At 33.1% G+C, this 20,004-nt stretch overlaps 1 protein-coding gene and 1 long non-coding RNA gene across 3 annotated transcripts in view; one reads left to right on the top strand and one right to left on the bottom strand.

Moving 5' to 3' along the window:
• The window catches only part of LOC143222612 (DCC-interacting protein 13-alpha-like), a 40,344-nt gene extending 30,507 nt beyond the window's left edge, over positions 1 to 9,837 (top strand). For both annotated transcript variants that reach the window (XM_076449309.1, XM_076449308.1), the window contains exons 16-22: positions 1,104 to 1,231; positions 2,248 to 2,356; positions 2,900 to 2,986; positions 3,506 to 3,599; positions 5,131 to 5,181; positions 5,439 to 5,474; positions 5,956 to 9,837. In XM_076449309.1, the coding sequence (XP_076305424.1) occupies positions 1,104 to 1,231; positions 2,248 to 2,356; positions 2,900 to 2,986; positions 3,506 to 3,599; positions 5,131 to 5,181; positions 5,439 to 5,474; positions 5,956 to 6,132 (682 nt within the window). In that variant the 3' untranslated portion in view covers positions 6,133 to 9,837. The remainder of the gene's footprint in view (positions 1 to 1,103; positions 1,232 to 2,247; positions 2,357 to 2,899; positions 2,987 to 3,505; positions 3,600 to 5,130; positions 5,182 to 5,438; positions 5,475 to 5,955) is intronic.
• Positions 9,838 to 13,633: 3,796 nt separating this feature from the next.
• LOC143222611 (uncharacterized) overlaps positions 13,634 to 20,004 on the bottom strand; it is a 34,707-nt gene continuing 28,336 nt past the window's right edge. The window contains exon 3 of the long non-coding RNA XR_013012379.1: positions 13,634 to 14,627. This is a non-coding gene — a long non-coding RNA (uncharacterized LOC143222611). The remainder of the gene's footprint in view (positions 14,628 to 20,004) is intronic.

The following is a 20,004-nucleotide window of genomic DNA, read 5'->3' as shown; positions in this document are numbered from 1 at the left end:
GTATTTTGAAACTTTAAATATATTTTTTAAATTATATAACTTGTATCTATACATATCTGTATGTTGGCTTATACAAAAAAGTGAGATTCTGAGATTTTACTTCACCATGATGACCCTGTATGGTGTAAAAAAAACCTCATTTGTTTTATGTCTCAGTTTATTAATATTACTGTTCACCTGCAGAACATTCTCTTTTATTTCATTTCTTCTGAAAAAAAAATGTATATATTTTGTTAACTGAACTTCTCACTAGAACATTAACAATATTTGTGATTAGTGGTTTTTAAGTAGTTATTCCAGCTTCTGCAAAATTGAAGGTGCATTCAACCAAAATGAACAGATATTTTTAGGATTATGTAATTGTTTCCAAAACTGTAGTCAACTAATTAAGCTGAAAACTTACAGTATTTGACTTGCATACAAAACATGATGTTTTATGTAATGAAATCATTCCTTTTGATTTTGATAATAATTATTAAATTTTGCTCTTTTGAAGGTATATGCACTGTAAAATACTATGTCTGATCAAACTAGAGAAACAAAAAACTCTATGGTTTTACATTTTTAACAGTGTGGGAAGACCACGATTAAAAGGCTGCCTTTTACATTTTTTCCTTTTTCGTATATGACATAATTTTAAGTGTATGTCCTAAACTATATTTTTGTTTTTCATATAACTTTCTCATTTGCATGATTAAATGTGTAATTTAATATTATAAAACTGTATGCAAGCAAAAGTAGAACAAGGTAAAGGTTTTTAATTATCTCAGATGTAGCAAACAATATAATGACTTCTAGGAGTGCTAATTAATAGTTAAGTCATAATTAAATTTATAATTCATTGAAGTTTTATCTTATTTTAATAACTTGAAATGGCCTATGTACATTTGAACCTCTATTATTTTTGCATATCTTTATTATGAAATTTTTTCATCATCACTGCAGTATTAATTATTAACTTTTTTTTTTTAATGAGAAACAAAGAGTCAATCTCACATACTTGTTATGTCACTGGATAACTTGTTACAGGTGGAAAATTTACCTTCATACTTCTGTCATACTTAGTACAGCACAGTGTATGTTGTTTGGTATTTTTATCCTAGGAGGATTAATCCTTTTGACCAGTCAAGTCTGACCATATCTGCAGATGCTGCAAAAGATGCAACCTCACCATTCTGGGAGGTGTATCCTGTTCGATTCATGGGTACTATGCAGGTGAAGAAGGACAGAGGTGACAAAACAATGTGAAATCAATCCATCTTTTTCTTCACATAATTTAGCATCATTATTAACTTTTACATGTATTTCTTATGGTTAATACTATACAGTTAATTTAATGAATGTCTATACATTTTTAAAACATCAGATTTTCTTATCTAAAATATTGCAAAATATTAATTACATAGTATACTATTTACATCCAACCCATAGTTCCACATATGCATACTTCAGAGTGCATTCAGCATTTATTATTCCCTGTGCTCATGTGCTGAATATATCTAGCCTAGAATTCCACATCTACTCATAGAACATGTTCAGCTTTTAGTACTCCATGTGCTTTTCCACTGAATACATCTGGCCTGAACTGCCAATGTTGATACTTAGTGAACAAATTAAACTTCTCCTATCTGTGCTCTGCCTATCACAGATATTAAAACCAAGTTTCTAGTGTTATAAGCCCATAGACGTACCTCTGTGTTGTAAAAAATATTCCCATAATTTAAAATAAATGAATTATCATTGCTTCACAAAATAAGTAGTATGTAATTATTGATTTTTAATTAGTAGTTATTTGATTTTGCAAAAATATATTTTACTTCAGCTAAGAATAGCTTTAATTATTCAACCACAGATAAATACTACACAACAAGGTTTTATATAAACCTTTAGCCAAACTTTAACCTTTGTTGTGTAATAATTGGAAAAAAAAAAGTTAAAATATAAAATGATGATAAGTTAAAATATTAAATAAGCTCCCTTTTGAAGATCACATCTTCTGATCAAGTACTCATAATTTTAAGAAACGCTATTTTACATTTGAGCTCAAATTTTTGAATAAGTTTGCACTACTACAGAAATTGAAATGTTATCACTACAAAATCTGAAAATCAAATGGGTCAGCACAACTGTATTATAATAGCTAGGTTAAAAGTAATCATTATTGAAATATGAAGATGAATCCAAGTAAGAGAACTGTTAACTGTTTTTTGAATATGGATATATAACTGAAATACTCTCTTGAAACAGGAGATCAGGTTGTGTATGAGACAATTCGACAGATTATGGCAGCACGGGCCATACACAACATCTTTAAAATGTCAGAATCCCATCTTGTTGTGACCCATGAATTTCTGAAGTAAGTTCTAATTATCATTCTCTCATTAGAGCAAAAATTTCTACAAGTGTGAATGCTTTTGTAAATTCTTTGAATAAAGATCTATTTTATCAAAACATTAACATTAAGTTTTATTGGACAACGTCTTATGTTCATTTCAGAAACCAAATAACAAGAAACGAAGCTGTAAAAGTTAATAAGATACTAATATTTTAATTAATAAAAAAGTATATTTTTTATCAAAACATAAAGAATTTTTGTTAACTAATTTCAGTTCTATTTTCTTTCACAATTAGCTTTTAGTGATCTTTTCTGATAGTCTTCAAAATTAGGGGTTCATTCATGGTGTATACTTCTGAGAGTATCTGCTTCAAAGAAAGTAACTCTGGAAAACATTTGGTACTCTTGAGATAGAGCTGGTGGAGATAATTATAAAAGTGTTAAAGCACCTCCAGATTTTGTTTCTTCCAGACAGATTGTTCTTTAAGCAATACCTGCCAACTTTTGTTGATGTGTAAGAGGGTCTTTAAAGTAAATGGTTTGTTTCTATTTCTGTTATCCCAGGGTACTAGATCCTTCACATCAAGCTGTAAGAGCTATTTTTCCATTAGAAGACATATCATTTTGGACAACCCATAGGGATAATAAGAGGTATCAGTATCCTTTTATTTTGTAAAAAAATTATTTTACTTAAATATCAAATGCAATTGCTACAAAAATTTTATTTTACAGTACTTTTGAACAAGAGAAATTAGGTATGATAGACATGGTGATAGAATGTCTTGTAGAAGCTTGTTTAAAACAGTCATGAAAAGTTTACTGTTAACCAATTAAATGTTTGAGAAAATAAAAAATAAACATAAGGAAAGAAATAGTTAAACATAGAGTTAATAAAACATCTGTCTGAACACAGCTTTGAAAAATTGAACTTAACGATGTTTTTTTCTTTCTTGTAAATTGTAATTTTAATTGTTCAAAGGTCAGTTGTATATGAATATACAGAAAGAACTCTCTATAAAACTTCTTTATGAACTTTTCAGGTCAAGTAAAATTTAAGTGTAGTGTAGTATAAAATAAGAAGTATTCAAGTGTTATTTTCCTTTTGGTTATAAATAAATCTTACAAAAATGGAAAACAGTTTAAAACTATTAGTAATTGTGATTCTTCAAGGCTTTTAGGTTTTATTACAAGAACAAGATCAGAAAACATTGAGCAAGCAACTTTCCACTGTCATGTTTTTGAAGTGCAGACATCTGCTGAAGAGGTAACAACTTTGTAAGAGTAATGGTTTAGATTAACCAAGGTGTTTTGTTAATACAGTGTGTAGCATATAATTCCACATTACAGAAACTATTCTAAGATTGGTTTAACATAAGGAACTAATGTGTGTGTACAACACATCAGAATACTGCAGTCTCAAACATAAGGTATCCTGGAATTTGTGTGCTCAAACTGAAATCCAGTGATTCGTCATTCATAACTTGTCACAGAAATGTGTTATGCACTTTGGAGCCATAGGCTTTGCTGTAAGAGCGATGGTCATATTCCAGTATATATTCAGACAAGTATACCTGAAAAATTGGTGGTGGTTGCTGTTGACCAACAGCTTGCCCTCTGAGTCTGTCACTTTAAAATTATGGATGGTTGTACAGTGATTGTCCTTTAAAAAAATACTTTTTTTTTAATTAAATGTCATCCCTCCTGCCGTGGTGAGGTCGAAGTGTGCATTTCATGACCATTTATAGTGTTATATTTAAAACTTCTTTATTGTCCACTTATATAAGCAAACATTCCTCTCAAACATAGCTAGTAAGCTAAGTCTGTCACTTTAAAATTATGGATGGTTGTACAGTGATTGTCCTTTAAAAAAATACTTTTTTTTAATTAAATGTCATCCCTCCTGCCTTGGTGAGGTCGAAGTGTGCATTTCATGACCATTTATAGTGTTATATTTAAAACTTCTTTATTGTCTACTTATATAAACAAACATTCCTCTCAAACATAGCTAGTAAGCTAAAAAGTTTCTCCATGAGGTATGCTCAGAAATAGCTGGTGCATAAAAAGAAATTATGTTATTACTTTTATGTTACATCATCTGTTAACATGTTTACTGTAAGAAATATGTAATTTACCTTTATGGAACAGCTGCTTGTCCTGAACATAAGGATATATGATTTAACTCTTAAGTTATTAAGAGTTTACTTCCCTACAAATATTATAGGTGAGGTATGTAGAGGTTTAAAGAGTTTCTTTTCAGTTACTTCTGATATTTTACAATAGCATAACACAAGTGTTAAACAACACCAAAATAATTTTCTTTGACAGATTGTGGAAATATAGTATTCATAATGAGTCAACTGGAATTAATGACAATTGTTTAATGTAAAAAACATAAGAGTATAGGACTTGTGGTTCTTTTTAACAACAGGCAGCTGCCATTTGTTGTAGTTTGCTCATCACTAAATTAACTTATTTCATGGAAAGTAAACATTTCATAACTTGCAGTTATTAGTAAATATAATTAATCTTCATTGTGCATTTTGGAAGTTGAAAACTATAAATATATGTTTATGTCCATGTAACACAAGTATTAAAAAGTTTATCACTAATACATATACCAAAAAAATTATTTTTCTCTTGTTACTTCATAAGGTTTGAAACTGGAATTTTCTTGTAAGAAAAGTTTGGTGTACCAATATTTCAGTATGATGTTATGAGAGCTAATAATTGAGTGAAAATAATTACCTATTTTGTTTTTTTTTTAGCCATCTAAAATATTCTGTATTTTTCCATAGATATGTGGGGCATTAACTACAGCAGCTAACATTGCCTTAAACAAAATTATGGTAAGAAAAAAAAAATCCACTTTTGTGCATGAAAACAAAAGTTGTCATAAGACAAATAGATTAGTGAATGGTTAAAGTTTGGAACTTGTGTTTTTATCAGACTCTTTAATATGTGTGTGTGTTTATTTATTGGGATATAAATATAACAGTACATTTATCTCATTCAAGTTAGTTCATCTGTATTGCTCTAAACTAATATAATTTATGTAATAAAAAACTATTCTAGGATGTTAAACAAATGTTTTTACACTTCACAGATTCGCAAGAAAAAGGAAGAAGACAAAACAAGTGAGGTAAGGTTTTAGCCTAAATTCAATGATAGAAATAATCTTTAAAACTTACAGTGAAATGTTGACATGTTCACTTAAGTTAATGACTTAATTGATGTGGCTTATTCATTAATATACCACCTGTAACTCTAAATTGTTATCAGTAGACATTAGTTCTTAGTTCTTTATTTGTGAACAATTTAATTTTAAACATTAATTCTGTTATATAATAATTTTTTCAGCTTTCCGAATGTTAAGTAGTTTGTTTAGGTTACTAAAACATCAGGCTGTTACGACATGAAATTTATTCCACACCTACCCACCCTCAATAAAAATGTAACTAATGTACTTAAAATATTCTAAATAATTAAAATGTGATTTTATTGGACCACATTTAATTATTATGTTTTCACTCTTTTTAGTGTTGTGTATGTGGCTATAAACTAAAAAGAAATATCACATAACAGTTTATTTATTTGCATGTACATGATATTTGGTTTTTAAGTTATTGGATAACGTTACAAAAGAAGATATCCTTGGGCCTACTGTCAGTGAAGATGGAAAATTTCTTGTGTTGGACAGCCAGTCATCAGATATAAATGCAGTTTCTTCAAACACCAGTCAGGACCAGTCTCCAGTCTGTCAGTTAGAACATAAAGTATCTGAAGAAAGTGAGGCTTGAGGTGTGGGATATCAGTATAGAAACTGAAACATTGCAAATTTTGTAGTTGCTCCCTTAAAGTTGAATAAGACATGGTGCCACCATTGTGATCTCACGTTACGGCAAAAAAAGCACTATTTTGCAATATAATAACCATGTAACATAATAACTATAAAAGTCTATTATAGATTTTCAAGTTTTTAAAAACTTGATAATTGCATAAATTTGGGTATTTGTCTTATATAGAATATTTCTATGTATGCATGTACATGTGCTGTGTTTAAGACTTTTTAGTGTTCAACCTAAACCAAAAATACTGAACACAAATTAAAATGAATAATCTGTGTAATATAGAAGTAGTATTGGCTTTAAAAATTAGTAATAATGTTTGTTCAAACTCTTATTACAGATTATATTCATAGTTATTCAAGAATTTTTACTAATCTATATCGTATAAAAGTTTTTATACTCCTGTTAATCACAAAGAGTATATCTTTGAAAAAAAGTAATTGATTTTGGTATTTTGAATAATACTAACATTTGATAGGATTCTATATACTTATTGTTTTAAAGGTAAAGAATTCCTCAATAATGGAAGCATTAAGTAATGTGTTGTAAAAATAAATGAAATTCATGCTGTTTGTTATGAAGGAAATTAAAATACAGAGTACACTTCATGAGAAAAATCAAAATATTTTTCAGAATCACCACATTTGGTAGTGGGTCATGCTTGTTTGGAGATGTTCAGGTACTTACTGTTAACTGTGCCCAAAGATAGAAAATTCTTTAAAAGTTAAAACAGTGAGGGTATTTGTAGTGGGGCTACTTTAGATTGTTTGTAATGACAATCATGTCAGCATAATATTTCACAAATTTCTGTAAAAAACTACACACATTTCAAAATTTCTCATGACTTTTTAGTCAAATAATTCATTTTATTTTGAGTTTTTAATGAAAGGCTTAAGAAAAAATAGTTGTGTGTAATAAATTGATCTCCTGCAATAAAATTGTAATAAATGAAATTCAAAAATAGTTTCAGAAGTAAAGTAGTTTCAACAGTTAGTAAGTGGAATGTCTGTCCACATCCCTTCCCCCAAGAAAGGGTAGGGAGGAAAGATGCTTGTGAAAATAGTTGGAAGTACTTTGAGAAACACTGTGTAGCTTTAAAGATAGCAGCCATTATTTGTAGAACATGAAATGCTTGAAATATTTAACCATTATTGATTTTTTATTGTAGGAGGTTTATTTTTTAACAGTTTTTAAGAATTTATTACCTATAGGGGAGAAGTTCAATGAAAGGAAGTTATGTTTTTTATATCCATAGAAAGTTATTACAAGCATTTTTGGACTTCTACCTATCACTGTGAATGTATGTTTGATTAGGAATTTTGAATTTGATATGTATTTTGGGTGTTATAATTAAGATAAGCATTTGCATCTTTGCCAAGTGGAAATCAAACTTAATTTTTACCCATACACATTTTTTCTTAGCCTGTATCTCTGCAAGACATAATTTGATTGTATTGCTTACACTGCTTCCCAGTGAGTGGCTCAGCAGTAAGTGTAAGCTTTTAACACTAAAACTCTGGTGGATACCTGCAATAAGCATGCCACAGACAGCTGTGATTGTGTTAAAATTCAACTATAACAGGTGACTAGATTACTAAACTTAATAACTAATATAAATATTTTCTCTCTGTGTCAACCTTTACCCATCCCTTTTTTTTGTGTATTCAATTTTCGACTGGATTAGTTATACATAAGACTGAATGAAGTCTGGCCACCAGCACTGCTTGTAGAGGAACTGTAAAGAAGATTTGGTAATTCATAGCAGAATTCTTGTTAATGTTACAACATGTCTTTACCCTGAGTGATATGACAGTAACAATAACCAGGCAAACTATTTGAATAAAACATTTTTCTGTCCATGTAGATGTAACTAAGCTTAAAGAGTTGAGTATTCTTGGTGACCTAATTATGATTTTGTATGAGTTACAGCCAGTTGTATATTCATACAATGGAAATCAAGGAAAGCATATGTGAACGTAAGAGTTCATGTTGAATTTTACTGTGTTAGTTAATCATGAAACACACTATACTTCTGAATATGATTCAGAGCTCATTGTGAAGAAAAAAAATTCCCCTCAGTTATTACAGCAACAATTGAACTGATTTAATGAATCAGAAACTGTTGTAACATTTTTGAGATATTTGTGATGAAGGTTAAAGTTTGCTAAATGTGATTTTAGGCTAGATACTCTGTGGTTTTGTGCCCAGTGGTGTGTTATTTCTTAATTCAAAAATATATTCAAAGTATATTGATTATGTAAATATGCTTATTATGTTTTTAATTATTATCTTTCAAACATGTGGAAATCACTTTTTGTGTTAGACAAAAAAAATATCTTTTGCTATGCAGAATGACTGCTAATTGTTTCATTTGAGATTAGCCCAGCACAGCCAGATGGTTAGCTCACTTGACTCGCAGTCTGTGGGTCGTGGGTTCAAATCCCCATTACACCAAACATGCTCGCCCTTTCATCCTTTGGGGTGATAATTCTATTATTCATTAAAAAACGAATAGCTCAAGAATTGGTGATGGATAATTGTGACTGGCTGCCTTCCATCAATTGTGTCTCTGCTGTATTTGGGATGGCTAGCTTTGTAAGTAGTCAGACCAAATCATCTGAAACGTTTTTTATTTTTTTACATCAGCTTTCTTGCAATTTTAATTATTTTTGATTAAAGAAAAGAATATTTTTAAGATGTATATGACATGGAAGTGAAACACTACGTTTATTCATAATTGAACATTGTTTATCTCAACATTTACTAATGACTAAATGTCACTGAATTTATAGATGCATGCTAACACTTTTTAAAATTAATTTCTGAGCTTGTATATAAGAAGGTAGCTTTCTACATTAAAAGTGAATTCATTAGCAAACATTTTCATTTATGTTTCTTGTTTGTCATATACTGTCTAGGATATGTCAGATGTTGTTTTCCTTTATTTTGGGGACCACCTCAAAAAAGAAAAAAAAACTGAGCTTGATAAGTTGATGGAAATATTGTTTATAAGATAATGTATCATAAAATTGTTAACATCAATAATTAATAAAAGGTTAATAACCTGAAATTGTTATCAGTCCAGGTATAAAAATGACAAATATGAAAAGTTTATTGATTTGATTACCACTCATTCACCAGTTCACAGTTCATGATAGACGTGACTTCACGTGGTTTGAAATATTGTTTTAGAGACGGTTTAACGAAAATTAATATTAGGTTTGGATTATTCTAATAGAAACATGACATTTCGAAAAATCTTTTCTTCTGATGTACCTACTCTTGTTCCGAAGAAAGTAAGATAGTACAGATTATTTTAGCAACATTAAAGGCAGCTACCTTATTAAACCATGAAACTGGTTTGACCCTAATTTCAAAATTAAAAACAACTTAAAATATTCCTAATACTGATAAATTATAATACTTATTGGTGTAGCTAATGAATGATACTTTGGTTGTGTTTGAACAGCTAACATTTTACTAACAGTTGCATTGATAGAGTGAGTAAAAAAAATCAAAACTGGTATAATTTCATGTTTTGGATATAATAAATTCAATGTTCTGTGACTATATGTTATGCTAAGCTTTTGGTGTTGATCTAGTCAATAAGTTACTGTACAGCTCTAGCATCAATAAATGTACTATTGTAATATCTTATGTAGTTAAAATGTTAGTTTTATTTTGAAATACAAAACCACTTCTCTTTAGAAACACGTTTCAAAAGTGCTTTGCTGTGACATTGCTCCACACTTGACTTGGACGTCCCCTTCAAATAATTTTGAGTGAACAACTTTTCATGCGAAATGTATCTTGTTCAACTGTAGACTGTTTGTTCAGAAGTATTCTTCAAGAACTAGACTAGGTATAAAGTAGTTAATAGAACATTGAAGTGTAACCTAAAAATAATCAATAAGATTGTGATCCATGAGTTGTAATGGCCAATAAAAATTGCTAAAGTTATTTTCTCTTCAAACCAGTTTTGAACAATAAAGGTGCTGTTTTCTTTGTTGTTTTTACATTATACGACATCCCACTATTCGTTGGTAAAAGAGTAGCCCAAGAGTTGGCGGTGGGTGGTGATGACTAGCTGCCTTCCCTCTAGTCTTACACTGCTAAATTAGGGACGGCTAGCACAGATAGCCCTCGAGTAGCTTTGTGCGAAATTTCCAAACAAAACAAAACAAAAAAACGACATCTTGGAAGAGTTTTCGTGTCGGAGTAAAAGTACAGCAGTGAATGATGGACATAAATTGCGAAACCACATTCACTTTTTTTTACTCTGCATCTGGCACTAGAGTGTAGGATCCAGTGATTAACGTGCCGAATTTTGGATCAGTGATCCATTACCTCCAAAAATCATGGTTCACACTTGAGGCTTTAGATGTATTATGAGTGACAGTGAAATTTCACTGTTTGATTATAATTGCAAACGAGTTGGTAGCGATCTTTCATCTAGTGCAGTGGTTCTTAACCTGGGTTCAATCAAACCCCAGGGGTTCGGTGAGTCAGTCTCAGAGTTCGACGGAGGTCAAGTGTGTGTGTCCGTTCCATTCACCCCACTCGTATGATTCGTGACGTCATGCTCCACTTGGCCATCATTAGCTGCGGCTGATTACGTCACATCACTTGGCCTTAATATCTGTGCTGCAAGGAACTTCGTGCGCTTAGCAGTCGACTTGTGACTGTAGTAATCGTGCGTCATTTGTGATTTTTTCCTAATCTTTCAATCCCTTCATACTAACTATGTCGAGCAAAAACAGAAAGTGGTCGAACAAATACGTACAATATGGATTCACGTGTATAAGGGCACATAATGGGAATCAGCGTCCTCAATGCATGATTTACAATGCCAAGTTGAGCAATTCTAGTCTAGCACTGGCAATACTAAGAGAACACTCCCTAAAGTTGCATGGAGATGGGAAATACAAGAACACAATGCTTGCTGAATTCAAGGTAAAGAGAGCCAGGTTCGATGAAAAGGCTACTTTGTCTGTTCTCGACTTTGTACCCATCGACAAACCAATCCTCACAGCATCGTACGAAGTTGCATACTTGATCGCAAAGCAGGGCAAACCACACACCATTGGTGAAGCACTCGTAAAACCAGCTGTGTTGAAGATGGCGAATATCATGCTGGGAAAAGCTGCTGAAAATAAGTTATCCAAAATTCCTCTTTCAAATGACACCATCAGCAGCAGAATAGATGACATCTTGGCTCCAGTAGTTGCAGATCTGATTTCAAGCCCAGCAAAATTCAGCCTTCAACTCGACGATACCACCGACGTTTCCAATCTAAGCCAGCTTGTTGTATTCGTGCGCTATGTGAAGAACGACGAGATAAAAGAAGATTTTTTTATTTTGTAAACCTCTTACAACAACTAAGGGTGGTAGAGTCAACATCATCGAAGCGGAAGAAAACCTGAAGGCTTTTCAAAAAAAGCTACCGTTATGGAAACGATGAACAGAAAATAATAACTTTGCAAACTTTCTCCTGCTGGACGACTGTGTAAGTAAGATCGAAGATGTGTCTGAAATCGGAGACATTTCTGTACCCGGGTAACTTGAGAAAGCAATTGCCATGTACTTAGATGAGCTCGCAAAGTCTCTCGACGGATACTTCCCCGCCAGAGAGTCATATCCAGCATGGGTGAAACAGCCGTTCACGTTTAGTGTTGCGACAGCAGATGTCAATGATGAACACCTTGACGAAATCATTGAACTTCAGCAGAGCTAGGTTCAACAGCAACTTTTCAGAACAACAACGCTCTCAACGTTTTGGTGTCACCAAATCGTAGCGTACCCTCTTATTGCTAAGAAAGCCCTTGAGATACTCGTACCGTTTGTTACAACGTATCTTTGCGAGCAATCCTTTTCGAGGATGGTAGACATAAAAACGAAGAAAAGGAACAGACTTTGTTGCGAAAATGATATGAAATGGCACTTGCCGCGCATTTCTAAACTTGTCTCTGAAAAGCAACAGCAAAAGTCACATTGATTTGCAGTAAATATTCATTGAGTTTTGTTTTTGTGTGAAATTCATGTTTTGTTGGTTTTGTTCTTTGAACACAGTGATATTATGTGCAACTGATGCATGGTTCATTTTGTGCACTAATAATGTCAAATGTCTTTTAAAAGTCAGATCTGGATTAGCGGCTAAATCTCGCACAAAATGAAGCATGACGTCATAACTGAAATTTGAAACGTTATGATGCAATTAAATTCATTATCAATTGTTTCAATTTCAAAGTATATTTATATGAAGTATAATTATTTTTAATGACAATTATAATTAGTAGTTGTTAGATTCGTTGTAGTTTAATTAGAACAACTTGGTACCAATGAGCTCTATAATGTCATGTTTCATTTCGTTTGAGATTTAGACGCACGTCAGATCTGGGTTAATACTTTGTTATTTGGCTTAAAAATTTGTGAAAATGATAGGTTACCCTTTTCCTTAAAAAAAATATATCATTCAAGCGGCCTAGTCTTTTTTTCACAAATCTTTATTTCTGACTTCGTAATGGCAACACTGATATTAGGTCGGCAGTCATTGTATGATAATAAAACTCAAGTGCTTCAACGAGTTTTCATCGAGAAACTGTTTTGTGTCCGTAAAAATACTTTTGAAGTGCCAAAGGTATAAGAATACGTTTTTGGACGAACTAAAATTAGTTGTTACCCTTATAATGGATAAGTGGCTGAATATCAGTAATAAATATGATACCAGTAAAAATCTTCCTCGTTCTAGGCCTAATACGAATTCATCGGCGTTATTGTCGTGTGCAAGCACTTCAACGCAGGATGATGCAAGAAGTTCCGAAACAAGAAAGAAAAGAAAGTGTGATGAAAGTTTTAATTAATATGGTTTTACATGGACAGCTAATAAAGATGGACCTAGTGTGTTGTGTGTTGAATGTTGAACAGTGTTGAGTAACAGTAGTTTGCTTCCAGCAAACTTAAAACGGCATCTAGAAAACTAGGGACGTAGCCAAGGGGGGGGTTAAATGGACCCAAACTTTTTTAGACAAGTTCAGTTGCCACCTGTGAAGTTTCATAAAGATTCGTGATTGCATGGCAGATAATTTCACACACAACAAATGGTGAAATGCAAATTTCTGATTGAACACTCTTTTAATACAGCAAGTTTTGTCAAAACTAGAGAAATACAATCAAATATCTATGAAAGGCTCAAACAGGCGTTCGTTCTTGCCAGGACATCTACAACACAGTTTGGTTCAATTTTAATATCACGGTGAATGTATAATGAGGCCAGGCCATTCAATCGATCTTCAGTGGTGGTGTTTCTCAAATACGTTTTGAGTCTTCTGAGAGTTGTAAACGAACGCTCCACTGAGCTCGTTGACACAGGCAGCGTGACAAATACTTTCAATAGTCTAGAAATGACTGGGAACGTTTCTACTTTGCATATGCATCTATGACATTTTTGGTCTGTTGTTCGCAAGTGATTTGTGCCAAACCCTAAGTTCACCTACTGCAGCTAGTAAAGTGCTGTTAATGTTAACCTTGTATATATTGACCAACTCTTTAATTTGGTCGCATTGTTGTGCTGTAGGTTCTGACCGTTCTGTGGTAGATCCTGATGGTAGTAGACACATGAAATTTGTAAGGAGGGTTTTGTGACTGGACAGACGATCACATATTTGTGAAAGAAAGTGATCAACAAATGGTACAAAATACAACAATACGAAAGTACTCCTCAGGGCTAGTGGTTTGTGGGTTAGCACGGTACATCTGTTTTTTAGCCTGCCTTGGTATTATGATGTCAATTTGAAGCTCACTACACAGAGTTTGAGCCTCACAGAAAATGTTGTTATATTCATTCACAGTATTATTTCTGAGTGAATGGATTAAATCTTCCACTATTTCTGCGTGATGCATCGCAGCACCTAAATCAATCTTCTGTTGTTGCAGTAAGTTGCACAGAGGTAAACTAAAGGAAAACAATTCAGCAATGGTAAGTCGAGTGATGATGACTTTGGCTGTGTACAGCAATACAGTATCAATAATAGGCATTAAATATTGCCTGTTCTGTTCAATTTCTTGTTTGTAAGTTGCATCAAGCTGCAAGTGCACAGATGAACTTGTGTTTATGACCTGTAGAAAATTGTTAGCTTTTTCCTTTGCTGTGTTGGTGGTACTGTTTCAATTCATGTGCCTTGAAGTCTCAACAGCCTTTTTCCAGTTTGTGTATGGAAATTTCACTAGTTGTCCCAATTTCTGGCTTCTACACCAGCACCATCAGGAGCAAAAGGACAGCAGTACTTGCAGAAATCACCCTTTGCATGTTGACTGTAGAGTAGCCATCTCCACTGTGAAAGCCAATGATGCTGAAAATGCAGCTTTCTTGGACCACATTGGAGGAAAACATAATCACTCCCTGGCTTCCAGGCATTCTCAAGGAGGCATTTTTTGGTTTCAGCGTTTATCTGAAAGAGACAGAAAGACATAGTTCTAATTAAGTTATTTTGCACATAAGAAAGTTTGTTATGAGAGTACAATAACCTCGAAGAGAAAGGCTTAGAGCTGTACTTCACAGAACAGGCCTAACATCCTGTGGCTGTAGGCCTACAATCACTAGCAGCAATGAATATTCAGTCTAAAACTCATCTGAGTGTTTGCATGATTTTTAATACAAAATTAATATAATGAGGATTCGACTTACCTGTTTACCAATGCTGACATCATCAGAAATATTTCCAATGTCCCAGACTGGACCTGAGGTGGTAGTGGCAGCACTGGTATAAAGCCACGGTGACGACTCTGACAATTCAGTTGACAATTCTGATTCAACCTGATTGGCTGCAGCAGATTGATAAGGTTCAGCCACATGAACGGGTTTAAAGAACCCATGCAGTGTATTTTGCTTTTCCAGGCTTGACATAGTGAATGATTGTTTATCGCAACCTCTGTTTGTCAACGTCACATTCACAGTATTCACATCTATAGTGAATCATTCACTATAGATGGCGCCAATGGTACTAGGTTAGTTCCATGGGGCTGCCAGCCTGCCACGATGCCACCCACTGTTTATTTGTGAAGTTAATTCTTGAAATCCAGGGAATCTGAACACACACTGTCCATGATATTTGAATACAGATTATAGACATTATACATATATTTTGCACTCTCTATGTTTTATATGTTGATGACAGGACTGTAGACCTACTTTGCTGGGCCTGATAACTTTAATCAGTGATGACGAGAAACCCACTTGTTGAGAAATTTATATGCAAAAACGGCTCGTTTGGGCTGAGAAAACACTTTACATAGAAGAGCGAACAACGTTTCGACCTTCTTCGGTCATCGTCAGGTTCACAAAGAAAGAGGTAACTGACCGGAAGCTGACCACATGTTTGAAAGGGGTTGTGTAACTGTGTGTCGAAATGTAGAGGGCGGTATTAGATGTTTGAATATATAATTTTATTTATTATATTAATATAGGTATAAAGGCGTTCCTTTATATTGGTTTATTTTGGGTTTAAGTTGTTGTATAAGTAAGGCTTCTTTAATTTTACGTTTGTTTATGTTTGTTTCTTTATTTAGTATTTGAGTGTTTTCTATGGTTATGTTGTGTTTATTTGACTTGCAGTGTTCGAAAACGTGTGAAGGTGACTTTTATGTTCTTTGAATCTGGTTTCCATTTTCTACTTGTTTCTCAATATAGAAGTCGTGGCAGTTATCACATTGTATTTTATAAATAATGTTGGTGTGGTGTTTGTCAGTGTAGTTTTTACATAGTATAGACCTCAGTTTTGTGCCGGGTTTTGAATAAATTTGGTATTAATTGAATGTCATATTTTGTTACTAATTTTTGCCAAATGTTGGTTATTTGTTTGCTGATGTCGGGAATATATGGTATACAGCAGTATATGGTTTCGTGGTTTTGATTCGTGAGCTGTATTTACTTTAGTTGGTTGATTTTGCTTTCTGTCTAGGTGTGTGCGTATAATGTTTTCTACGGTTTGTGGAGGAAACTTATTGATGTTAGTGAAGTATTGTTTTATTTTGTCTAATTCATCGTTAATTTTATCTGGTGAGCATAGTTTTATGGCTGTGTTTATTTGGTTTCTTAGTATGTTGAGTTTTGTTTTGTTTCATGTGCTGAGTCCCAAGGAATGTATAGTCCAGTATGGGTGATTTTTCGGTGAATTTCTGTTTGAAATTGTGTATCAGTTCTTGTAATTTTGAGGTTAAGAAATGATATTTGATTGTTTTCTTCCTGTTCACATGTGAAGTTGATGTTGGGATGTATAGAGTTAATGTGATTGAAAAAAATTAAGTATGTGTTCTGTAGATTTGAATCCGCAACCGTGTCATCTACATATCTATACCAGTATAGTGGTGGATGTAATGCTGTGTTAATTGCTTGTGTTTCAACTTGTGTCATAAAAATATTGGCTAGAACTGGTGATACTGGGTTGCCCATGCTTAGGCCGTTTGTTTGTATATAGTTTTGGTTGTTGAACATGAAGTTTGTCTTTATCGTGGTGAATTCTATGAGGGTTGCTAACTGGTTACTGGGAATTTCTATAGTTGGGTTAGGGTCTCGGATATAGAGTTCTAAGGCTATCTTGCAGGCTTCAGTGGTTGGAACTTCTGTAAAGAGGATATAACATCGAAACTGGCCATTAAGGCTTTATGATTAAGTTGATTTAGATTAGACTTGAAATTAAAGAGTCTTTGATAAATGAGCTGGCTGATGTTACATATTTGGAGAATGCCCATGCTATGTATTTACCAAGGTTGTAATTAAACGATTCATATGTGGACATTATTGGTCGTAATGGACAATCTGGTTTATGAGGTTTGGGGATGCCGTATATTTGTGGTGTGCGTGAGTCGGTTTTACGTAGGTAGGAATAAAGTGTTTGTGAAATTGTGTTGGCTTTTTTCATTTGTAGTAGTAATTTGTTCAGTTGCGTCTCGTGTGTCTTTGTTGGATTTGTGTGTATAGGTTTAAATTTGTTCGTGTCTGATAGGATGTTATTCATTTTTTGGATGTATTCATTCGTGTTCATTATGACTATAGCGTTACCTTTATCTGCTTTTAGAATTTTATGGTTTTGTCTTGTTTTAGGTTTTTTATGCAATTAATGTCTATTTTTTGTAAGGTTGTTTTCAGTTTTCTGTTTTGTGAAATTATGTTGATGGTTTTGTGAGAAAATTCTTTGAAAAAATCGTTTAAGATGTTGTTTTTTAGGTGTTTCTGGAAAATATAAATTTGTAATTTTACCTGGGAAGGTTAGCTGTTGGATGTCAATAAAATTATCTAAGTTGTCTTCTTTCTGTTGGTTGTTTTGGTTGTTTCCTTGTTTTTGTTCTCTGTAGAAAGTATTACAAGTCTCCTGGCTAGGTCTTCTAAACATGTTTTGATTTCTATGGTTGGAATGTACCTAGGTGCTATAGCGAAGTTGAGTCCTTTGTTAAGTAGATGTATCTCGTCTGTGTTTAATTGACGGTCGGATCTGTTAATTATGAGGTTAGTCAACGGTTTGTCGTTTTGGTGTCTTTTCTGTTGTTTGCATCTTAGTTTTTCTAGTTTTTTGTTGTGGCAGATCTTTTTGTCTCTGTCGTTTTTAGTATTGATTTGGTTTATGTTTCGTTGTATAAGTCCGTAAATCTCTGGTTTAATGCAGCATGCCAGTTGATGGTCTAGATTCATTTTTTGTTTTTGTAAGTCATGTAGTTCTTTATATTTTGTGTTCAACATGTGTTCTCAGTGTATTTGTACTTACCTGTTACCATTATGTCTGAACTAGCATACCGTACACCACTATTAACAGTACACGCTCACACGATCGTTAGAAACTAAGGAATTTAAACCAACGAATTATTAATAGAAGAAATGACATTTATTTTATTCAACAATGTAGAAAAGAACAACTAACCCCTAACTTTGTAAAGGTAAAACTTTCAAAAAATTTTAATACATACACAAACATTATTCAAAATTTACAGAAAAAAACTACTGAAAGCCATGTTGAACACAAAATATAAAGAACTACATGACTTACAAAAACAAAAAATGAATCTAGACCATCAACTGGCATGCTGCATTAAACCAGAGATTTACGGACTTATACAACGAAACATAAACCAAATCAATACTAAAAACGACAGAGACAAAAAGATCTGCCACAACAAAAAACTAGAAAAACTAAGATGCAAACAACAGAAAAGACACCAAAACGACAAACCGTTGACTAACCTCATAATTAACAGATCCGACCGTCAATTAAACACAGACGAGATACATCTACTTAACAAAGGACTCAACTTCGCTATAGCACCTAGGTACATTCCAACCATAGAAATCAAAACATGTTTAGAAGACCTAGCCAGGAGACTTGTAATACTTTCTACAGAGAACAAAAACAAGGAAACAACCAAAAACAACCAACAGAAAGAAGACAACTTAGATAATTTTATTGACATCCAACAGCCAACCTTCCCAGGTAAAATTACAAATTTATATTTTCCAGAAACACCTAAAAACAACATCTTAAACGATTTTTTCAAAGAATTTTCTCACAAAACCATCAACATAATTTCACAAAACAGAAAACTGAAAAACAACCTTACAAAAATAGACATTAATTGCATAAAAAACCTAAAACAAGACAAAACCATAAAAATTCTAAAAGCAGATAAAGGTAACGCTATAGTCATAATGAACACGAATGAATACATCCAAAAATGAATAACATCCTATCAGACACGAACAAATTTAAACCTATACACACAAATCCAACAAAGACACACGAGACGCAACTGAACAAATTACTACTACAAATGAAAAAAGCCAACACAATTTCACAAACACTTTATTCCTACCTACGTAAAACCGACTCACGCACACCACAAATATACGGCATCCCCAAACCTCATAAACCAGATTGTCCATTACGACCAATAATGTCCACATATGAATCGTTTAATTACAACCTTGGTAAATACATAGCATGGGCATTCTCCAAATATGTAACATCAGCCAGCTCATTTATCAAAGACTCTTTTAATTTCAAGTCTAATCTAAATCAACTTAATCATAAAGCCTTAATGGCCAGTTTCGATGTTATATCCCTCTTTACAGAAGTTCCAACCACTGAAGCCTGCAAGATAGCCTTAGAACTCTATATCCGAGACCCTAACCCAACTATAGAAATTCCCAGTAACCAGTTAGCAACCCTCATAGAATTCACCACGATAAAGACAAACTTCATGTTCAACAACCAAAACTATATACAAACAAACGGCCTAAGCATGGGCAACCCAGTATCACCAGTTCTAGCCAATATTTTTTATGACACAAGTTGAAACACAAGCAATTAACACAGCATTACATCCACCACTATACTGGTATAGATATGTAGATGACACGGTTGCGGGATTCAAATCTACAGAACACATACTTAATTTTTTCAATCACATTAACTCTATACATCCCAACATCAACTTCACATGTGAACAGGAAGAAAACAATCAAATATCATTTCTTAACCTCAAAATTACAAGAACTGATACACAATTTCAAACAGAAATTCACCGAAAAATCACCCATACTGGACTATACATTCCTTGGGACTCAGCACATGAAACAAAACAAAAAACTCAACATACTAAGAAACCAAATAAACACAGCCATAAAACTATGCTCACCAGATAAAATTAACGATGAATTAGACAAAATAAAACAATACTTCACCAACATCAATAAGTTTCCTCCACAAACCGTAGAAAACATTATACGCACACACCTAGACAGAAAGCAAAATCAACCAACTAAAGTAAATACAGCTCACG

Source organism: Tachypleus tridentatus, chromosome 8 (assembly GCF_004210375.1).
Source record: "Tachypleus tridentatus isolate NWPU-2018 chromosome 8, ASM421037v1, whole genome shotgun sequence".
Classification (NCBI taxonomy): domain Eukaryota; kingdom Metazoa; phylum Arthropoda; class Merostomata; order Xiphosura; family Limulidae; genus Tachypleus; species Tachypleus tridentatus.
Note: the sequence above shows the minus strand (reverse complement) of the source record. Positions and strands in the feature narration are given on the sequence as shown.